This window comes from Salmo trutta, chromosome 15, assembly GCF_901001165.1.
Source record: "Salmo trutta chromosome 15, fSalTru1.1, whole genome shotgun sequence".
NCBI classification, from domain to species: Eukaryota; Metazoa; Chordata; class Actinopteri; order Salmoniformes; family Salmonidae; genus Salmo; species Salmo trutta.
Window position 1 is genome coordinate 57,243,183 of NC_042971.1, and position 20,404 is coordinate 57,263,586.

At 42.5% G+C, this 20,404-nt stretch overlaps 1 protein-coding gene across 2 annotated transcripts; it reads left to right on the forward strand.

Annotated features, from left to right (window-relative positions):
• The first annotated feature begins 226 nt into the window (after window positions 1–226).
• Window positions 227–18,721, forward strand: LOC115149429 (hsp90 co-chaperone Cdc37-like 1). 2 transcript variants are annotated; one of them, XR_003866866.1, is made up of 9 exons: window positions 227–502; window positions 1,976–2,254; window positions 10,753–10,843; window positions 10,967–11,082; window positions 11,481–11,603; window positions 12,892–13,068; window positions 13,173–13,244; window positions 17,060–18,185; window positions 18,222–18,721. XR_003866866.1 is itself a non-coding variant. In XM_029692274.1 (8 exons), the coding sequence occupies exons 1-8, from the start codon at window positions 395–397 to the stop codon at window positions 17,177–17,179; spliced, it is 1,086 nt and encodes a 361-aa protein (XP_029548134.1). In that variant the 5' UTR covers window positions 227–394; the 3' UTR covers window positions 17,180–18,721. The 2 variants fall into 2 exon arrangements, 1 of the variants encoding a protein (XP_029548134.1); XM_029692274.1 differs by having other exon boundaries at window positions 17,060–18,721.
• The last annotated feature ends 1,683 nt before the right edge of the window (window positions 18,722–20,404 follow it).

Here is a 20,404-nt window from a genome sequence, read left to right on the forward strand (position 1 = left end):
TATAATTTTATACTTACACAGATATTTGAAAACAGGTAATCGTTTCCTCCACTTAATAAAATAATCTCACGGCGATTTAATTTATTTTTAAGTACTGTAATGCTCGGCTATTTCTGTCCTGAAACGTGCTCTATATTAAAACACGTATAGTAATATTGGTCATCAATATAAATAATATATAAAACGGCAAAACATATTTACCACGTGATCAAAGTTCCACACCACGTGGTACTTGAATAAAAACATGGAGGCTGCTGTATTTTTGTGCTCTGATCCAAATATCACCTTTGCTAGCGCATTGCCTTTCTTTGGAAGAACTTAGGCGATATAGCTATTTTCCCAATTGATCGATTCGGCATCGGTGTTTTGGGCGGTTCGAGACGGAGCAGCAGCGATGGAGTGGTTCGGGACTGGAAACTCCCCTATGTTTCCCGAAGAAGAAGAGGGTTACAGTGCCTCTGCCTCTTCTGTGCCAAGTAGCTTTCACAGCTCCTCACTGCAGGTATTGTGAGCCTAAATGCCAATGCACATTTACCAATTCATTCTTTACTTGATTGTTAGCTAGCTTGGTAGTTACGTCAGTCATCGAGGAAATAAAGGCACCTCCCCTGTTATTAACTAGTTATTTAGCCTGCCGCTAGCTATTCGACATACCCTTACGTGATGTTATTTTTATTTCACCTTAATTTAACTAGGCAAGTCAGTTAAGAACAAATTATTATTTTCAATGACAGCCTAGGAACAGTGGGTTTAACTGCCTTGTTCAGGGGCAGAATAACAGATTTGTACCTTGTCAGCTCAGGGATTCTTGCAAGGTCGGGTCTGTCTACACTTGACACTTACTTCCAACCTTTCAGTAACTAGTCCAACACTCTAACCACTAGGCTACGCTGCCGGGAATCAGTGATAATAATAGTTAGTCAGTATGCAATTCGTTAGTTAACAAGTCAAGTACATTACATAATGTCAACAATGGAAACGAGTCTGAGCTATTGAATCCGACTCCATCATTTGTAACTTTTTTTACTTAACGAACGACGTTTAATGACTGAACATACACTAACGTTACAGTAGTTAGTTAGTTAGCTAGTAGCCAGCCGATTAAACTCAATACGATTTAGCTAGCTTGTCAGGTTATTTTCATTGTCATCAGCCGAACGACCGGCTGTGGATATTGTCTCATTGCCAGGTTTGACATCAGCGAGTCTAAGCCAGTCCTCCTTAACCCAGCCAAGTGAGTGTCACTGACTAATTTACACTGGTCTACAGGTATTACACAGCAAAATTGGTGAATAGGGCGCTAGCTAACTACACCAAATTTGTTTCTCAGTAATACTTGCTGTAATTATGCTTTAGCCAGTCAAGCAGTAACAGCTAACTACTTACATAGCTTTCCCAGCTACTGTGGATACGATAAGCATTCATAGCTAGTGTGTGCTGTCATCTCTATTCCCTGATAGTTATATCCATTAATGCGGTATTGAGTTGACAGCTGAAGCTTCTGTGTGTGTGGTGTGCATGTTATTATTAGCTTGCAACCTGTGGTTTTACATGTCCATGTATAACTATTGCACACAGTTCACCATAACAGAGTTACAGCAATGCATCGTCATCAGGAGGAGAATGAGAGGCTTTAGGAATACTGGCCATGATTATTGTAGATGTAATATTCTGCTGCAGAATGTAATGTCAAAAATAGTCAGATATCAATCATAAGTTACTGTCTTCTCTGACCATGGTGGTATAGAGAACATAGGGTCTCTGTGCCAGAGATGGCAGCAGAATAAAATATAAAGATACTTGGATATCAGTTGTTTTATAACCTCTTCTCCCCTCTGCTCTGTGACCCCCCCCCCCCCCCTTGGTGCTGCTGCAGCGTCCCTGTGCCAAAACCAGCTGCAGTGTGTGAGGGTCTCCTTACAATGATATTAGGATATCAGTTCTTAATAAGCTAATTATCTTCTTCTTCTTCCAGGAGGTTGCCAGTGCAGAGTCCACGGCGTCCCTGTGCCAGAGCCAGCAGCAGTGTGTGAAGGCCTCCGTTTCCAGCTGGCAGTTAGTGGAGGCTCAGGACCAGCTGTGTGGGATGGAGCTGCACGGCTCCGAGAGCGTCGAGCAGGAGCACGCCCGCGCTGTTGCCGGCCAATCAGAGCTCTCGCAGACTGAACATGAGTGGCGCCGGAAGGAGAGCATGCTGGGAGGCAGCAGGAGCCCCGTGCTCACCGCTGACAGCAGCCGAGACTTGTTCGACAAGGTAACTAAGGTCGGGTCTACACTTGACACTTACATTTGACTTTTGCTATCAGAATACGAAGATCGCATTGAAGACAGATCTAGACACCCAAGTCGCTTTGTGGTCTGATTGTATTCAGATCTGGCTGACCACTTCAGGAGTTGGTTAGGAATGCATTGTGTGTGGGTTTCTCCTCAGTCTGGACACAATCAGGCTACCGAAAGCACATACAGTGGGCAACGTCATCCACACTCCTCCCACCAGCGTTTGTAGAATGCATACTAATATTTGAATATAGCCAGGGAAAAGGGAATCCAGACACGGTAGACACATTTTAAATGTAGGTGTAGATGCAGGAAGGGTTTGGAATTCATGATCAGAATACTAAAGCTGCATGAACTGTCAAGTCTAGACACAGCCTTAGGAAATGTAACGTTATGACTATAACTACTGTTCCCTGAAGGAGGAAAACAAGGTACAGCATGCTATGGGGAGTTGCACATTTGGGACAGTGGCAATTTGGCTGTTTGGGCTCTGCACTCCAGTGCTTTGGATGTTAAATGATACAATGACTGAGGTTCAAGTGCAGACTGTCAGCTTTAATTTGAGGGTATATTCATCCACATCAGGTGAACCGTTTAGAAATTACAGCACTTTTTGTACATAGTCCCCCCCATTTTAGGGGATCAAAAGTATTGGGGTAAATTCACTTGTGTATTAAACAAGACTGCGTGATATGGCCAAAATATCACTGTATTTTGTTTTTGAATAATACAGGTAAAATCATTTTCTTTATGAGTAGTGTGTAACCCTAGAATGGCAACACATACAGTGGCTTGCCAAAGTATTCCCCCCTCCTTGGCATTTTTCTATTTTGTTGCCTTACAACCTTGAATTCAAATGCATTTTGGGGGGGTTTGTATCATTTGATTTACATAACATGCCTACCACTTTGAAGATCCAAAATATTTTGTGACACAAACAAGAAATTAGACAGAAAAAACAGAACTTGAGCATCCATAACTATTCACCCCCCCCCCCCCCCCCCCCCCCCCAAGTCAATAGTTTGTAGAGCTACCTTTTGCAGCAATTACAGCTGCAAGTATCTTGAGGTGTGTTTCTATAAGCTTGGCACATCTAGCCACTGGGATTTTTGCCCATTCTTCAAGGCAAAACTGCTCCAGCTCCTTCAAGTTGGATGGGTTAGGCTGGTGTACAGCAGTCTAAGTTATACCACAGATTCTCAATTGGATTGAGGTCTGGGCTTTGACTAGGCCATTCCAAGACATTTAAACGTTTCCCCTTAATAGCAATTGTCCTGCTGGAAGGTGAACCTCTGTCCCAGTTTAAAATCTCTGGAAGACAAATGGGTTTCCCTCAATAATTACCCTGTATTTAGTGCCAGCCATCATTCCTTCAATTCTGACCAGTTTCCCAGTCCCTGCAGATGAAAAACATCCCGACAGCATGATGCTGCCACCACCGTGCTTCATTGTGGGAATGCTGTTCTCGGGTGATGCGAGGTGTTGGGTTTGTACCAGACATGGCGTTTTCCCTTGATGGCCAAAAGCTCAATTGTAGTCTCATCTGACCAGAGTACCTCCTATATGTTTGGGGCGTCTCTCACATGTCTTTTGGCGAACACCAAATGTGTTTGCTTATTTTTTTTTTCTTTAAGTAATGGCTTTTTTCTGGCCACTCTTCTACTCTTTGCAGCTCCTTCAGGGTTATCTTTGGTGTCTTTGTTGCCTCTCTGATTAATGCCCTCCTTACCTGGTCTGAGTTTGTTGGGCGGCCCTCTCTTGGCAGGTTTGTTGTTGGTGCCATAGTCTTTCCCATTAAATCCATTATTAAAAAATGGATGTTCAAAGTTTTTCAGATTAAAAAAAAATATATAATAATCCAACCCTGATCTGTACTTCTCCCCACCTTTGTCCCTGACCAGTTTGTAGAGCTCCTTGGTCTTCATGGTGCCGCTTGCTTTGTGGTGTTGCAGACTCTGGGACCTTTCAGAACAGGTGTGTGTGTGTGTATATACTGAGATCATGTGACACTTAGATTGCACACAGGTGGACTTTATTTAACAAATTATGTGACTTCTGAAGATAATTGGTTGCACCAGATCGTATTTAGGGGCTTCATAGCAAAGGGGGTGAATACCTTCCCTGTAGCTCAGTTGGTAGAGCATGGTGTTTGCAACGCCAGGGTTGTGGGTTCGATTCCCACGGGGGGGCCAGCACAGAAAAAAAAATGTATGCATTCACTACTGTAAGTCGCTCTGGATAAGAGCGTCTGCTAAATGACTAAAATGTTTTAAAAAATTTACATATGCACGCACCACTTTTCCTTTTATTTATTTTTTTTAATTTTTGAAACAAGTTTTTTTTTTTTTCACTTCACCAATTTGGACTATTTTGTGTATGTCCATTACATGAAATCCAAATAAAAATCAATTTAAATTACAGGTTGTAATGCAACAAAATAGGAAAAATGCCAAGGGGGTGAATACTTTTGCAAGGCACTGTACATTTTAAGCTATTTCAGTGGGTCTTTCTCCATTCTGATTGTTTTGTACTGTTCAATTCAACTTCAACCAAAAATAATTACTTTACATTCATTTCTGCATTTCCTGGACTCATTTGACATTATTTCCACACTGCCACGTAGGGCTGCAAGATATGGGCAAATAAAAAAGTCCTTATTTTTTTTACCAAATGTGGCAAATACGATTTGACATGCGATTTAGATCAAAACACTTTGTCGAACTGTTGGAATCATGGAAATAGAAATAATTGTGGTCACTTTGAATACAGTGTTTTGACCTGACAACAAACAAATGCCAGGGAGGAGTTGCTGTGACAGGGTAGGGACCAAAGTGTTGGTCAGTGTTTCATATGGAACCCTATAATCTTTGGCTACCTTAAAAGTTTCTTAATGTAGCCAACATATTCATGCTTTGCCTATTCTTCTTTTGATTTTGAAGACACTGTAATACTAATAACATGCTGATTTTAAGCCTACACCAGCACTGGTATCAAGCTGTATTAGCTAGCTACGTTTGCTCTGACTCAGTACATTTATTAGCTAGCTAGTGATTAGCATTAGCTGCTAACATGATTTAGCTTAAACTTGCAATTAAATAAAAACTACCCGTTTGCAGATGTAGAAACGCAAACTAATAGTGTAATTATAGAACGCTTCTGGATTTATATTAAGAAGCAAAGTGGAAACAACATCGTTGTCATTAATATCCCCTTTCCGCTAGTGATTCTGATTCAGCCCAAATTGGAGGGTACGTCCGGAGGGCTTATCATTGATTATTGTGGCTCCCAAGTGAACCAGGAAGCCTTGGTTCGCCAAGATCATTTGCCTTTTAGGCATGGACCTATGGCAACTACCATTGCACAGGGTCTTGTTATCCCAGGCCCACGGGCAGGTTTGGCAAGAGGCCAGAGATTTGGTTCCTATTGGCCTGGCCCCTGAGAGGGCTTCTCTGATTGCTAGAGCCTTAGCTCAATGTTATTGCTACAATTCAGTCTGCAAGGGCACCCTCCATGAGAGGGCTGTATACATATACGTGTCAAGCGTTTGAGCTCTGGTGCCAAGTTAAAGGACTTGTTCCTGTTCAGTGCTCTGTGAGGGATATCCTTATGTTCGTACAGGAGATTTTCGAGCAGGGGCGGGCATTCTCCATGTTAAAAGTATACATGGCCCCATCTCAGAGTGTCATGTGGAGGTTGTGCGGTTCCTGAAAGGTGTACATCGTCTCAGACTGTTCTCTAAAACTTACTGCGCTCACATGGGACTTGGCGCTGGTTTTGAAGGCACTGTGTGCACCCCTTTGAGCCTCTGGACTCAAAACAAACATCCCTGCTCATGGCTTTGGCCTCGGCTAAACATGTTGGGGACGTTTAGCCGATGTCCCATACCTGAGAGACCAGCCAGCAGTGTAGCCTCCACTCCTGAGAGTGTCCCACCTGGATAAAAGATCTGCACCCAAGTTGAAGCAACCGGGATAGACACTCTCCCCATCCGTTGACGCACTCCACCACTGACATATTGTTGGTTCTGACCAGCACAAGCTGACCCGACAAAAGCAGGGGCAAGTGCCAGATACCCATGACAATAGCAGAGGGTCCTACCACTGGGCCATGGACCACAGGCCTGACAGAGACACTCGACATGACTGGCTTAGGCTGCGAGATGCATCCAGGTCAATTTCTAGCACTTAGCGCAGGAAGGGCCGCATCAACAATAGCCCCAGGGGAATGACTTTCATCACAGAAGCCATCATCCCTAGTAGGCATAGGCACCGGCGAAAACACATTGTGCCTCAGGTGAAATTTGGTTGAGCAGTGACGGAACCCAGACACATCCGAGTGAGTCTAGGCTTGAGACACAGAAACAGAATGTGCTGAGATGGAATCCGACAGCTATTTTTCTGGTTTCTTATGAAGCCTGGAGACTGAATACGGGACAGCAGCATGGATGTGTGTACTGCTTTCCCCCGTAACTCTCCAACCACTAGCCAATTGGCTGTAATAGCCAGCGGTTCCTGAGCATTCTTAGTTTGTAGACTGAGGTGCTTGTTGAGGAAACGTAGGTCTAGAATGAGATGCAAAGTTCCGTCCCTTTTAGGAACCAGGAAATGCCGGCTATACCAGCCATCCTGGGTATTTGAACATAGGAACTGCTTGGATTGCCTAGTTCTCGAGACGGGAGGATATTTTCTCCCTCAGAACGGGCGCTAAGGCCTTGGAAACAACCAAAGTGATGACCCTGCAGAAGCGTGGGTTGAATCACAACAAATTGTAGCCTGTGCACTAACGTCACTGTTTGCATGATACAGGGCGACACTGCCATGCGCGCCGTTGGTCGGAGGAGACATAGAGCCTCCTGTGAAGGACGCCACCTTGTGGACTGGGAGATATTTGTTTTATTTTTCTATTTCCACCACTCTTGACAAACGTGAGTCTGAACGTGGAGAAGTGACACTTCATCCAACTCTCATAGGGAGACAACACTTTGGAACTCCGTTGAAAAAGAAAAAAAACATCTGTCAAGGTTTGCCTGAAACCCGGCCAACTCTGGCTACACTAGTTCTGGTCGATCAGCGACGTACCCTGAATGGCTGTGCCACCTGGGGCTTCCGTTGTCACGACGAGCCTCATTTGCTTTAGGCGGAAAGATACATTCCGATGACCAGCTAGCACCCAGTTCTGGATCGTACACATTAAAAATAAACCCAGGGGGGGAAAAAACTTTATCATGGTTACCCTACATACCAGTCATAGGTACTGGTGACAAAGCGCCTAGATGGGAATGGGACAGACGGCTCTGGAAAAACTGACCCCTTCTGTGGTAACAGACAAGGGTGATTTGTGGAGCGGTGTAGTGTTCGCTCCGACCCGTGCTAAGGTCCCTCACGCCGGGGTTATCTGAGCCAGCTGCTCTGGGGCTACTTCCTCTACTCCCTGCAACTACATCAATTGCCGGGGGGAACGCTAGTAAGCGTCATTCACCGGAATATAACCGAAGTTAGCCAAGAGGTTATTTAGGCTAGGCTAGCTATCCTCTGACCGCAGCACGGTCCATTTTGAATAAACAAGCGACTTAACGCTAAGTATACTAGACAAGAGAGCTATCCAGGAAACTCCACCGTGTGGTGGGGGGGGATAGCTAGTAATAGGAGCTAGCTCGCCTTGGCACTTGTTAGCTAGAATGGTCTCAAGTCTACGTAGGACCGGATCACCGAGGCAGCACAACGAGTCGATAAGCTGGCGACCAGTGCTGTATCGATGTGCTTCCTGCTGGGTATCACGGTCGTGTCGCCGGCGATAGCTAATGTGGCCAAAAAAAAAATTTTTCCCGGAAAATGATTTGATTTCAGACTATTCTATGAAGAGAGGCAATTGGTGCTTAACCAAGGCCGACACAGGCGGTGGGGGTCATAACCACAGAACCTGGTTACCCTCTTTTTGAGTAGCCTCCCGTAACCAACGAAAGAGCGCACAGGAGCCCGGAGGCATTCGACCCGACGAACAACCCAATCCATCTCCGCACCTCGGTCCCCCGCTGCGGTACGGACGTCCAGGAGAAGAAGTCGCTATCGGAAACACCAAGCCCTAAAGAATTGTCAAGAGAACCTGCACCCTGGACTAGTAGTGGAACAGCTGTCCCTTAGTCTCACACACAAACTGATTTGGAGCGTGGGCAGCCTGAACATGCTTCTGAAACATGCAAGACAACAAACGTGAGTATCTTTCCATTCATTGGGGGCATGGACGCGAACCCGGCTTGTTAGCCTTCGTCATTTCGGTTGCATTAGCCATTTTACTTATTGCTTTAGCCAGGCCAAGCAATTCTAAGAATAACTAATTGTTTGTGATTTGGAAACTTCTGAGAATCATACACACTTCAGCACCCCGGGGGTGAGCACGCTCTACCACAAAGGGACAGTTTAGTTGGTGCAACATAATACTTTTTTTTGCTTTAGTAGCTTGAATCATTCCTGTTCACACCAAGGTGAAGAATGGCGTAAGTGGAGGAATGAATCCGATTCTCTCGCTTATCAACAAGGCGGAGAGTCCAGCGAGGCGTGGATTTCATTGTCAGGTGTGACTTTGTAGATCCTTCAACCGAAGTTGCAACTCCCCATAGTATGTTTTACAGACGTGGACTGACTGAAAGGGACCCTACAGACACACGTTGGGGGAATCTCAATTGCATTTCCTTTATTCCTCGCGTTATTCTCCTCCTTCTCAAAATCAAATGTATTTGTCACATACACATGGTTAGCAGGTGTTAATGCGAGTGTAGCGAAATGCTTGCGCTTCTAGTTCCGACCGTGCAGTAATATCTAACAAGTAATCTAACAATTCCACAACAACTACCTAATACACACAAGTGTAAAGGAATGAATAAGAATATGTGCATATAAATATATGGATGAGCGATGGCCGAACGGCACAGGCAAGATGCAGTAGATGGTATAGAGTACAGTATATACATATGAGATGAGTAATGTAGGGTAAGAAAACATAAAGCGGCATTGTTTAAAGTGGCTAGTGATAAATTGATTACATCAATTTTTCCATTCTCAAACTCCATTGGATGAGAAAGTCCATGATCCCTCCCCTCTGAACTTCTGATGAAATGTTTTTTAAGGAGGTGAGGTGAAGAGACAGGATGTGAGGAATCATGGACATGCAATTATTTTCCCGTTGAAACAAGGTAAACCAAGTTAGATGTCTCTAAGCTAACTACCTGATCAGTACACTTCTGCTCTTTCTCCAGATGGTAAGGGGGGCCAATCTAAATTTTATCTCCTCGATGCCTCACCTCATCAAAACACATTCAATGAGAAGGTCAGAGGAGGAAGCGAGGAATGAATCAAGTATGGGTAGCTGCAGCCCAATATGCCAACCGGAGTGTGGGTGTGTCGAAAGGAGTGGGTGTGTGGATAGCGACTCGGCTAATTGGGCAGATTTGTTACCGCTCAAGACCGCTTTGCGTTTCCGTTTTGCGTGGCTGCACTATGAGTCGATAAGACGGCGACCTGTGCACCGGTGTTGTGTCGACGTGCCTGTCGACTTGAAATGCTTCCTACTTGGTATCACTGTAGTGTCGCCGGCGGTAGCTAACGTGGCCGTTATTTTTCTCACACAATTTTATTTAAAGTAGGAAAGTAGCCTACAAGAAATTACTAATATTGATAACCATCTAGATGTCACCTTGATACGTAGACTACATACAGTCTACTACTCAATGGGGAGGGCATGAATGGCGACACAGTGCCCTTCACTCCCGCTTGACAAGCACTATTGTCTGGCAACTGTGTGTGAAGTAACTACGTAGTAGCCAATATTAGGGTGACCGTCACAGTAAACACACGCATACAACTCATGAAGAAACAGTACCCGTCATCAATACTTTTAGTCAAGTTAACAATCGTGTAACGATCGTCGTGCAGGAAGGAAGAAGTGGACCAAGGCGCAGCTGGGAGCGAACACATATTTATTACAGACTGAAATAACACGGTTAAAACAGAGAATAAACGTATCGTTACTGCTCCAACAAAAAGAGACAACAACCCACAAACATCGTGGGGGGAAAAGGAACTTAAATATGATTCCCCAATCAGAGGCAACTAGCGACAGCTGTCTCTGATTGGGAATCGACAGAACCCAACATAGAAATACGCCCCAAAGCAAGGCTATACCAAAAAACATAGAAAATAAACTATAGAAATGCCACACCCTGACCAAAATAGAAGAGTTCACCTGGTCAGGGCGTGACAAATCGTCAGTTTTATAACTGAAAATGTGTAAAACTAACAGTGAAATACAACTGACTCATCCTCGTTCTTAAAAACTATCGCGCAGTGCTTTTGACCCACTCCTTTTTACACACCCAATCCTTTCCTTTTGACACACCCATTCGCCCATACTCCGGTCGCCATATTGGGATGCTGTTACCCTCTTCTCAGTGGACTGTGTTTCTCTTTCCTTCTCCTATAGAGTATTATTAATAGTAAAAACGTTGAATTGGAGGTTCACGACAAGAGCAAAACCTTTGTTCAGAAGTATGAAAAAGAATTGAGACATTTTGGTGAGTGAAGGTTTATCCTACTGCTTGTCATGGTTTAATATTGAGTGATGCAGCAGGTGTGGAATGGTATTGGTCCATTGTCTCTTGTGATTGGTCCGATGTGTCTCCATTGTGATTGGTCAGGCATGTTGCGGAGGTGGGATGACAGCCAGCGCTTCCTGTCTGACCTGCATCACCTCATCTGTGAGGAGACGGCCAACTACCTGATCCTCTGGTGCTTCAGACTTCAGGCTGAAGAGGTCAGAAACAAAATCACACTTTCCTGTGAATTTATTTGCTGCTAGTATTTGATACAATAGATTTTTATCTAAACGCCAATATCAGCTGGCCGTATGTTTCCTGTTCAGGGTTGATGTGTAAACTATTGTTTACTGACCGACAGATCTAACTGTTGTTAAAAGGCCAAACTGATTCTACCCCTTCACCATCTTTTCTAACAAATTCTATTTCTGAATGAGTTAATTTTCTACTTATGACTATGGGTCACCTATGTTAGAGGTTCTATCCTGTTCCATTTCTCCTGACAGATATTTGTTCAGGTTTATACAAACATTGACTTTATATTATAGCCTACAGACTTGATTTGTGTTATATGTATGAATTCACATTTTTCCCACTTTGATATATTCAACCACAGAAAGAGGCATTAATGGAGCAGGTAGCTCACCAGGCTGTTGCTATGCAGTTTATCCTGGAGATGGCCAGCACCTCTCAGCAGGATCCCAGAGGCTGCTTCCGTCAGTTCTTCCACAAAGCCAAAGTAAGCATCTAGCTATCCTGGCCTGTCTGCTGAGTCACGGTTAAGTCATTATACCACACCAGGCATCCTAAGAATGGGGTGAAATGGCTCCCTATTCTCTATATAATAGTGCACTACTACTACTACTACTACTACTACTACTAGGGCTTTGGTCAAACGTAATGCACTATAAAGTGACTAGGGTGCTATTTGAGGCATCTAGCAAAGGCTCTATCTAACCATCCTCGTCTGTCTGCTGAGTCACTGTAAAGTCATTATACTGCAAAGTAATATAAGGCAAATTGTTCACCTACCATATAACCAGTTGTTATTGATAAGCTAGGTTGAGGATTGATCAAATGTTTTAATGTGTGATTTAATGATCAAACTTGTCAATGTTTTGACTGATTTTAATGTTTATTATTTAATGTTATGTAACTAACGTGTCATTCACTAAAAATAGTTTGCTGGAGGAAGATGTACTGTACAGTGATGTAATGTGGTCAGATGACCACTAGAGAGAGACAGGAGTCACGACAGACTCCTACAACACCGCAATGATATACAGCTACATGCTTTCATGCCAAAACACTATTGCTTTCATGCCAAAACATTGTAAGCATTTCTGTATGATTACCAGTTTTTTACATATTGATATGATTTTAAAAGGATGCATGGTTTAATTCCAAATTATTTGTTTTTCTCAGCCGTAATCATGTATCTATAACTGAGTAACACACTCTTAATGTTTAGAAAACACATATTTTTTTTATAAGAGGCCTCCTGAGTGGTGCAGCGGTCTAAGGTTCTGCGTCGCAGTGTTTGAGGTGTCACTACAGACCCGGGTTCGATCCCAGACTGTGTCACAACCTGCAGTGACTGGGAGTCCCATAGGGCGGTGCACAATTGGCCCAGGTTATGGGAGGGTTTGGCCGGGGGCGCTTTACTTGGCTCATCATGCTCTAGCGACGTCTTGTGGCGGGCCGGGCGCCTGCAGGCTGACTTGGGTCGTCAGTTGAACAGTGTTTCCTCCGACACATTGGTGCGGCTGGCTTCCGGGTTAAACGGGCGGGTGTTAAGAAGCGCGGTTTGGCGGGTCGTGTTTCGGAAGACGCATGACTCGACCTTCGCCTCTCCTGAGCCCGTTGGGGAGTTGCAGTGATGAGACAAGATCGCAATTGGATATCACCAAATTGGGGAGAAAAATGGGGTAAAATACATTAATTTATTATGATTCCAAGTTCCTCTTGTCAACTGAGGATGATCAAGCAAGTCTCTAATTCCATTGTCATATTTTCCCCTGTGTAAGGCAGGACAAGAGGGGTACCTAAACGTCTTCCATGCTGAGCTAGAGGCCTTTAAGCAGAGAGTAAAAGAGTACACCGTCAAGTTCAAAGGAGAGACCCTCTCCAACGACGCAGCGCTCCAGAGCAGTACAGCACGCTGTCATCTGGATCCCAAAGAGGTTCTAGAATCTTTACCCCCAGTGAGTATTCTAAATGACATATTTGACATGCACCTTTTATGGTAACAATTTAATATAGTAATTTCAATGTTTTGTTCTGATATATTTCTTCCGTTCTGAAACAGGAACTGAAGGCAGGGTTCCAGCTGCAAGACATGCAGATTCTCCAGAATGTTCTCAGCACCATGAATCCACAGGTAATGGCTACATGACTCTCCTCAGTTTTCTTAGTAGACTGACTACAGAGTCAGACATGTACTGTACATGAGAATTCCATCTGTTTATTCAGCCACACTATTATTTGTTGAGAACTATTAATTACTCCTATGCCAATTGATACCACATATACAAGGTATAACCTCAGGAAGCTTAAAAAATGTCAGCTATACTGTGAGACGAGGGGCCTTATTTCTTATATAAACATTTATGGAGTTAAAAGATGGAAATATCCAAAGAGCCCAAGTTAATATTCAAGTTTCAAGCTGTGCTTTATTTTTAAAAACGGAAGTAAATTAACAGTCAGTGTGTTGCTCTAGAACAGAATTCCTTCCTAGAAGAGAGAGAGAAATAAACAAACAGGAAGAGGGTGAAAGAATATCACCCCCAACTGGCCCCTGAAAGCTGACTCCATGTCGAATCCTAAAAGAGAGAGTGAAACAAGGAAATGAAACATGTCCTCCTCCACAAATAACACTTAGTTAGCGGTTGGGGCCTGGTTGGAACTCTAGATGTGGGCCAAAGAACGCAGAAAAGAACCTCCTGTTACATAAGCATTATAATCAGCTTGAGCAGTATACTGGGTTAATCCCTGTGTGTCCCAAAATGGCACCCTATTCCCTATATATTGTACTACTCTTGCCCAGGACCCATTCAAAAGTAGTGCTTTATAAAGGGAATAGGGTGCCGTTTGGTACACATCCTATGTACATCCATTCAGAGCAGCTCAGACGGGTCTACTTTCCAAACCTCTCCCCCACTGTCTCACTAAGCACTGGGCCTATTTTACAGAGTCCCAGATCAATTCAGCCTCTTGGATCATAGTAAATACGACTATATGGACAGGGAGTGGGGAGCTGATCCTAGATGAAAAGGTCTTAGGAATCCTGTTACCTTTTTTTAGTCTTAACATCATCCTAAAACTGAACCTGTTTTAAGACACTGCCCGGGACAAACTCTGAGCCACGAGAAAAAACAACGCATAAAAGTTTATCTCAGCTGGTAATCACGACAGTTTGTGGTTCCGTTAAGTAAAGATAGTGATACCCCTCATTGACATTGTTGCAAATGATGGAGAATAACCAATTGCAATCGCCAGCTGTGAACTCTCTTCAGACGCGCACGGTGAATATGAAGGTACAGAAAATGTTGCAATGTTAAAGCGTTTGATAATAACTGTCACATGACAAGATCCCTTTGCCTACTGTTAATTTCTGCCTAATATGTTGGCATGCATAACCTTTCTTTAACCATTTCTGGTGGTTGTTAAAAGTAGAATTGACAAAATTACTGTTTTATCAACACACTCGTCACTCTCGTTTTACAACTCTAAATGGCTTTGGCACAGTAGGCATCAAGTCCATTGTGTACAACATTTCAGACAAAGCTTTGAAAGATCTATCATTTTCATCGAACACAATCAAAGTTAACATAAGCCCTAGATGCCGTCAATTGCCTAAATTATAGGCGTGCCCAATGTAGGCTTTTTAATTTAATTACAACGTGATGTTGATTTATTACCCTAGTGGTTATTGATTTATTACCCTAGTGGTTATTGATTTATTACCCTAGTGGTTATTGATTTATTACCCTAGTGGTTATATTACCCTAGTGGTTATATTACCCTAGTGGTTATATTACCCTAGTGGTTTGATTTATTACCCTAGTGGTTATTGGTTATATTACCCTAGTGGTTATTGGTTATATTACCCTAGTGGTTATATTACCCTAGTGGTTATATTACCCTAGTGGTTATATTACCCTAGTGGTTATTGATTTATTACCCTAGTGGTTATATTACCCTAGTGGTTATATTACCCTAGTGGTTATTGATTTATTACCCTAGTGGTTATATTACCCTAGTGGTTATATTACCCTAGTGGTTATTGATTTATTACCCTAGTGGTTATTGATTTATTACCCTAGTGGTTATTGATTTATTACCCTAGTGGTTATATTATCCTAGTGGTTATTGATTTATTACCCTAGTGGTTATTGATTTATTACCCTAGTGGTTATATTACCCTAGTGGTTATAAGTATTTATGCATGTCATGTGAAATCATTGTCAAAAGCACGAGATTATTAGTGGATTGATCGTATCAAAAGCAGTTGCATGTGGCGCAGGAAACACTGACTCGCTGCATTTTTCTATTATCAAGACACCTGCTGGTAACTCTTACACCTTTACACTCCAATGGTAGATTTGGTCACTGATAAATGCATAAATTGGAACGCAGTGACTGTACAGTAACATGCTATGCATGACGTTAGCGCTTTGGCTCTCTGCCTCACAGCACTAAGCTTTTGACTGACAGCCGTTCTGAACTTGAGCACCATATGCTACATTAAGTTGCCCCCATCCCTCCCACTAATTGGGCAACTTTAGCAAATGTTTTTGTCTTAGTGAGGGAAAAGCTGTAAATTAAGAGTACTATGTATTTTGAAATATGAGATGATAAATACTGCTTTAATGTTATAGAAGCAAGACAAATACCCATGAATCCTAATGTGCACTTTACATTTCATATCATAAAACTCCTGTCATATACAGTGTCAACATTTATAATCACCGTTTGATGTACAGTTACAAGATGACATGGTGTCATACCCTGGGCTGTTCTGAACAGAATGAGCCTATGTTTCCTAAATGCACTTATGACTCCTTCGTATGCACGCCAAAAGGATATTTTTCCCTGAATTGCATTGTGAAAGCCTAACACAAATGTCATATTTTTTTTTTATAGCTAAGCTAGTCACGTTGGCAATAGAAGCTTTTTAAATGATGCCCACCTGACCCAGATGGTGATTTAGAATGGACTGTTTTTAGAGTGCATAAACATCAAGTCATTCTGTGGTTGTGTTCCAAACACAACTACTACAAGTGTGCTTGCTGTAGTTCCTCAATGGTCCAGCTATGAGAGCTCAAAAAACTATTTTATAAATGTAGACTCTGCTTTTGAGTCATAAAAGCTCATTGAAATGACTTAGGAACTGTGCACACTTTGGAGAGATGTGTAGTCACTTGGAGACTCCAGTTAGACCTCTCACTCAAACCCTTGCACTTTATTTGTCTTATGTTGCTCCTACACCACATTTACTAGGAATATGAATATATTACTGAATGTATCCAGATTACATCAACAAATATATAAAAGTACCGTAAAATCAAGTGTAATGTTTGGATTCAGTCTTGTGTCTGAACTGTTGTCCTCAACTTTGGTCTAATAATTTTCCCATAATTGCTACCATGGTTATGCTTTTCATATTTCTTCTGTAAGAAACCTTTCTATTTAGCCCTATCCATATAGGCCAATTCCCACAAGGGTTAACTGGTTAGGACAGCTCGTGAGGTCTCCTAAATATCTGTCGACAAGGTGAGACTCTTATGACTAAAAATGTTTCATGCATAGCTTTTATTTTTACCCTTAAGAGTAGGAGTAAAATCTCCTCAGAACTTACGACCAATTATCTACTCTGAGGTACTTTGTGGATACGGGCCCAGCACTCCTATTCTGAGATGGTTGTTGAATACTAGTCCTGATGAAAGGTGGAATTATCAGTGTTAGTGTCAAGCTACCCCACAGAGCAGGTGGATTATCGTCCCAAACTACACTTCCCAGGGGACATAGTGTTTGGAACAGGCAACCTTAGAACTAACCCATACAGATTCATTAATCATATCGTATAAGGGTGTCTGTTTCTTCTTTAGTTAAACACAGTTATGGCTTATTGCATTTTAAATTATTTTTGTTTTCTCTTGTGAGTTGAAGTTGCTGTTTTGGTTGTACCACCAGGTGGCAGAGTACCATGTGAAGCGTTGTCTGGAGTCTGGCTTGTGGACTAACAAAGAAGGGAGAAGGTCCAAGGAGGAAGTTAATTCAGAAACAGATGACCTGCGCATGATGGAGACATAACGACTGTGGTGCTCCCTCCATCTCTCCCCTCTAGGAATTGACTCTCAATAGGAAAAGGGCTGAGCTGCCCACAGAGACTTATTTTTGTATGCAGCAGAATCTGCGCCTGAATGTGTCTTGCACTTTATATTTGTTCAAAACAAACTATTTAAAGAAGACGAGGGGTAAGTATTTTAAGGTACTCACCGTACCTTTTCTCATATAGCTGGAGTACCTCTTATGTCATATCTTGATTGTTTTAGCAGAGTGAACCTTGCTTTGTAAGGAAGTCATCTTTACACAAGAATTTACAAGAGCTACTTCAAACTTTTGAGAATTGTTTTTGTTTTATATATTTTGGAGTATTCTTGTGACTCCGTTTATCAACCTTTAGAGTATGAAGAAGGGAGATAACAGCCATCTACAGTAGGCTTCACTGGACTCACAAGTAGGTAGTCTAGCGGTTAAGAGCGTTGGGCCAGTAACAGAAAAATTGGCCGTTCTGCCCTTGAGCAAAGCAGTTAACCCCCAACAATAACTACTGCTCCCCGGGCGCCAACGACATGGACGTGGATTTAAGGCAGCGCCCCGCACCTCTCTGATTCAGAGGGGTTGGGTTAAAAGCGGAAGACACATTTCGGTTGAGTGAATTGTTGGGCAAATGACTACTTACCCCTTTCCTTCCTTTTAGAGGGGGGAAAACCTGAGCATTACAATCAAACCTGCTCTTGTCGTAAATAAAAGTGCACATTGTTTTGGTTGAAGAAACAAGAGGCCTAATCCTGGAGTCATATTTCTGCAGTTTCTAACGTTCTGTCCAACACCGCTGAGCTACTAGTGCATGTGGTTAAAACTGTCAGACGTGTGCAAACGCTCTGGGCCCATATTAACAAAGCGTGAGTAGGAGTGCTATTCTAGGATCCGGTCCCACCTCTAATTCATAATGGTTTAAAAGGTCTGATCCCCCCTCTAATTCATAATGGTTTAAAAGGTCTGGTCCCCCCTCTAATTCATAATGGTTTAAAAGGTCTGGTCCCCCCTCTAATTCATAATGGTTTAAAAGGCTAAACTGATCTCAGATCAGCACTCCTACTCTGACACTGTGGATAAGGGCCCTGTGCTCCTTTCAGCTCCTGTGTGTCCAGTTTGTCATTAGGCCAATATTTAATGCCGATATACTACCATGGTGTAGCTATGACGACTTCACTATGCAAAGCAATGAGTTTATTACTTTTGTTTTTGTTACTGCTGGTCACTCATCCTCAACTGCACACTCCAAAAAATGTCTTGCTCTGTCCATCACAGAAGAATAAGCTTCTCAACATATCAATGTATGGCTGCTAAACTCAACTGCTCACATAATTGATTTGTGAAACTGGAAATAACCTGTAGAACTTACTCTGGCTGCCATAACGTGAAAACATCCTGTACTAGTCTTTGCTCTGTTTGGAATAGAACCGCTTTAAAACAACTGCAGTGTAAATGCCTATAATACATTAGGTCTACCTGAACACATTTTAAACGTTCTGCAAAAGTCTAATGAAATAAATGAATGGAAATCTGTTTTGTTGCTTTTCACTTTTTTTTTTTCATGATAAAGTTATAAGATGTTTATCAGCCTGACAAGTCTCTTCCAGAAAGTGAGACTCGATAATAAATAATATACTTGTTTTGTAATAACTTAAGGTACTGTATATTCATACATTTATGGATATTTAAGTCATTTATCTCTTATCAAAGAGCTAATCTCGGGGTAACCCAGAACTAAAGTCTGCTCGATTAAATTCTAGGTCTATGAGATGCTAGAACGAGGAGCTCCATCCTCTCTGCAAGTTATAGGCCGAATGACTGCCCTTCCAAAATGTGAAAAAAATGCTAACACCTCGGAAGTTGTGATTTGTCCAAATAACCAGTGATGGAAAAAAACTAGGCACCAGAACTATAGCTGCTCGTTATCTATCAGTGCTCAGAATAGAAAGATCTATTACACCATTTTATGTTTACATATTCTGCCTATGAGAGATTATCAAAGAACAGGTCATAATGTGCTACAAAAATACTGCATATAATAGCTTTTCAATATAGAGACAGTCATTAGATGACAAATCTATACTTGCAAGGCCACAGTCAGACCAAATACACATAATATACAAAGTGTATAAAACATTAGGAATAGCTGCTCTTTCCATGACAGACTGACTAGGTGAATGCTGTGATCCCTTATTGATGTCACCTGTTAAATCCAAAACCCACTTCATGTGGAGGAGACTGGTTAAAGGATTTTTAAGCCTTGAGACAATTGAGGGAAGAAGATATTTACGCCGGTGTGGCCATGAGGTGAGTGTGTAAGATGGTGGACGGGGGAAAAATGTGAAAAGTGGAACATGTTTTCAGTGAATATGGAGTGGTGGGTCACAGAACTTTTGGAAGAGCTACAGAAGAAACTTGAACGTGACAGAGTGAGGATGAATTAACCGCAATGGCAGGTGCCGTGAAGACCGAGTTTGAGCCTTGTCCTGATGATTCTGACCCAGTGGGAGTGTGAATTTTGGAGAGACTGGATCCTTGCCTTCTGGCTGATCCATATGTGGTGTCGGGTTGGGTAATGTTGGGTCGGTAAAAGTGACTAATTGGCCCTCTTGCATTTCTGCAAGAGGGCGTGTGCGCTCCGCACCACACCAACGGGAACAACAATACTGGCTTGGCCTTAAGTGTTGAAGATTCCCGGTGTCTGTGACGCCCGACGTTTGGTGCGATGCAGACCCAGTGGAGAGCGTGGTGAAACAGAGAAGACACTGTACTATTGAGTTTTGATGCAGAGTCTTTAACAGATAAAGTCAAGTTAGGATGTGTCGAGGAGGGGGGGTGCAACTCAATATTTTGAAGGCATTCCTAATGTTTTGTACACTGTATATTATATAATTATTACAACCAGGCATCAGCTAGTTACAGCTTTTCAAATAAAATCTCACTTGTTAGGTTTCTATCCAACTGGCGACAGATTTTCATGTGAAAATTTTAGAATCCGTATAAAAATCAGTGAGTGATGACGTAGTGTACACAATGTACTGAATAAAAATCACAAACTATTGCGTTAGATAGGAAATGTGCCTACTCTGGTCTTGGCACCTGTGACCTAGTCCACATCTCCTATATACAATGTGGGTAGGCTGTGCAGGTTGGCTATCTACATGAGATTATTATGGATCAGAGTTTTTGTATTTGTCAAACGGCAGTCACGCATCG

Bases quoted from the DNA above. Each gene is read 5' to 3' on its own strand.
- LOC115149429 (XM_029692274.1), top strand. From the start codon at position 395: ATGGAGTGGTTCGGGACTGGAAACTCCCCTATGTTTCCCGAAGAAGAA. The intron at 10,844-10,966 runs GTGAGTGAAGGT...GTGATTGGTCAG, and splicing joins AAAAGAATTGAGACATTTTG to GCATGTTGCGGAGGTGGGAT. The intron at 13,069-13,172 runs GTGAGTATTCTA...GTTCTGAAACAG, and splicing joins TTCTAGAATCTTTACCCCCA to GAACTGAAGGCAGGGTTCCA.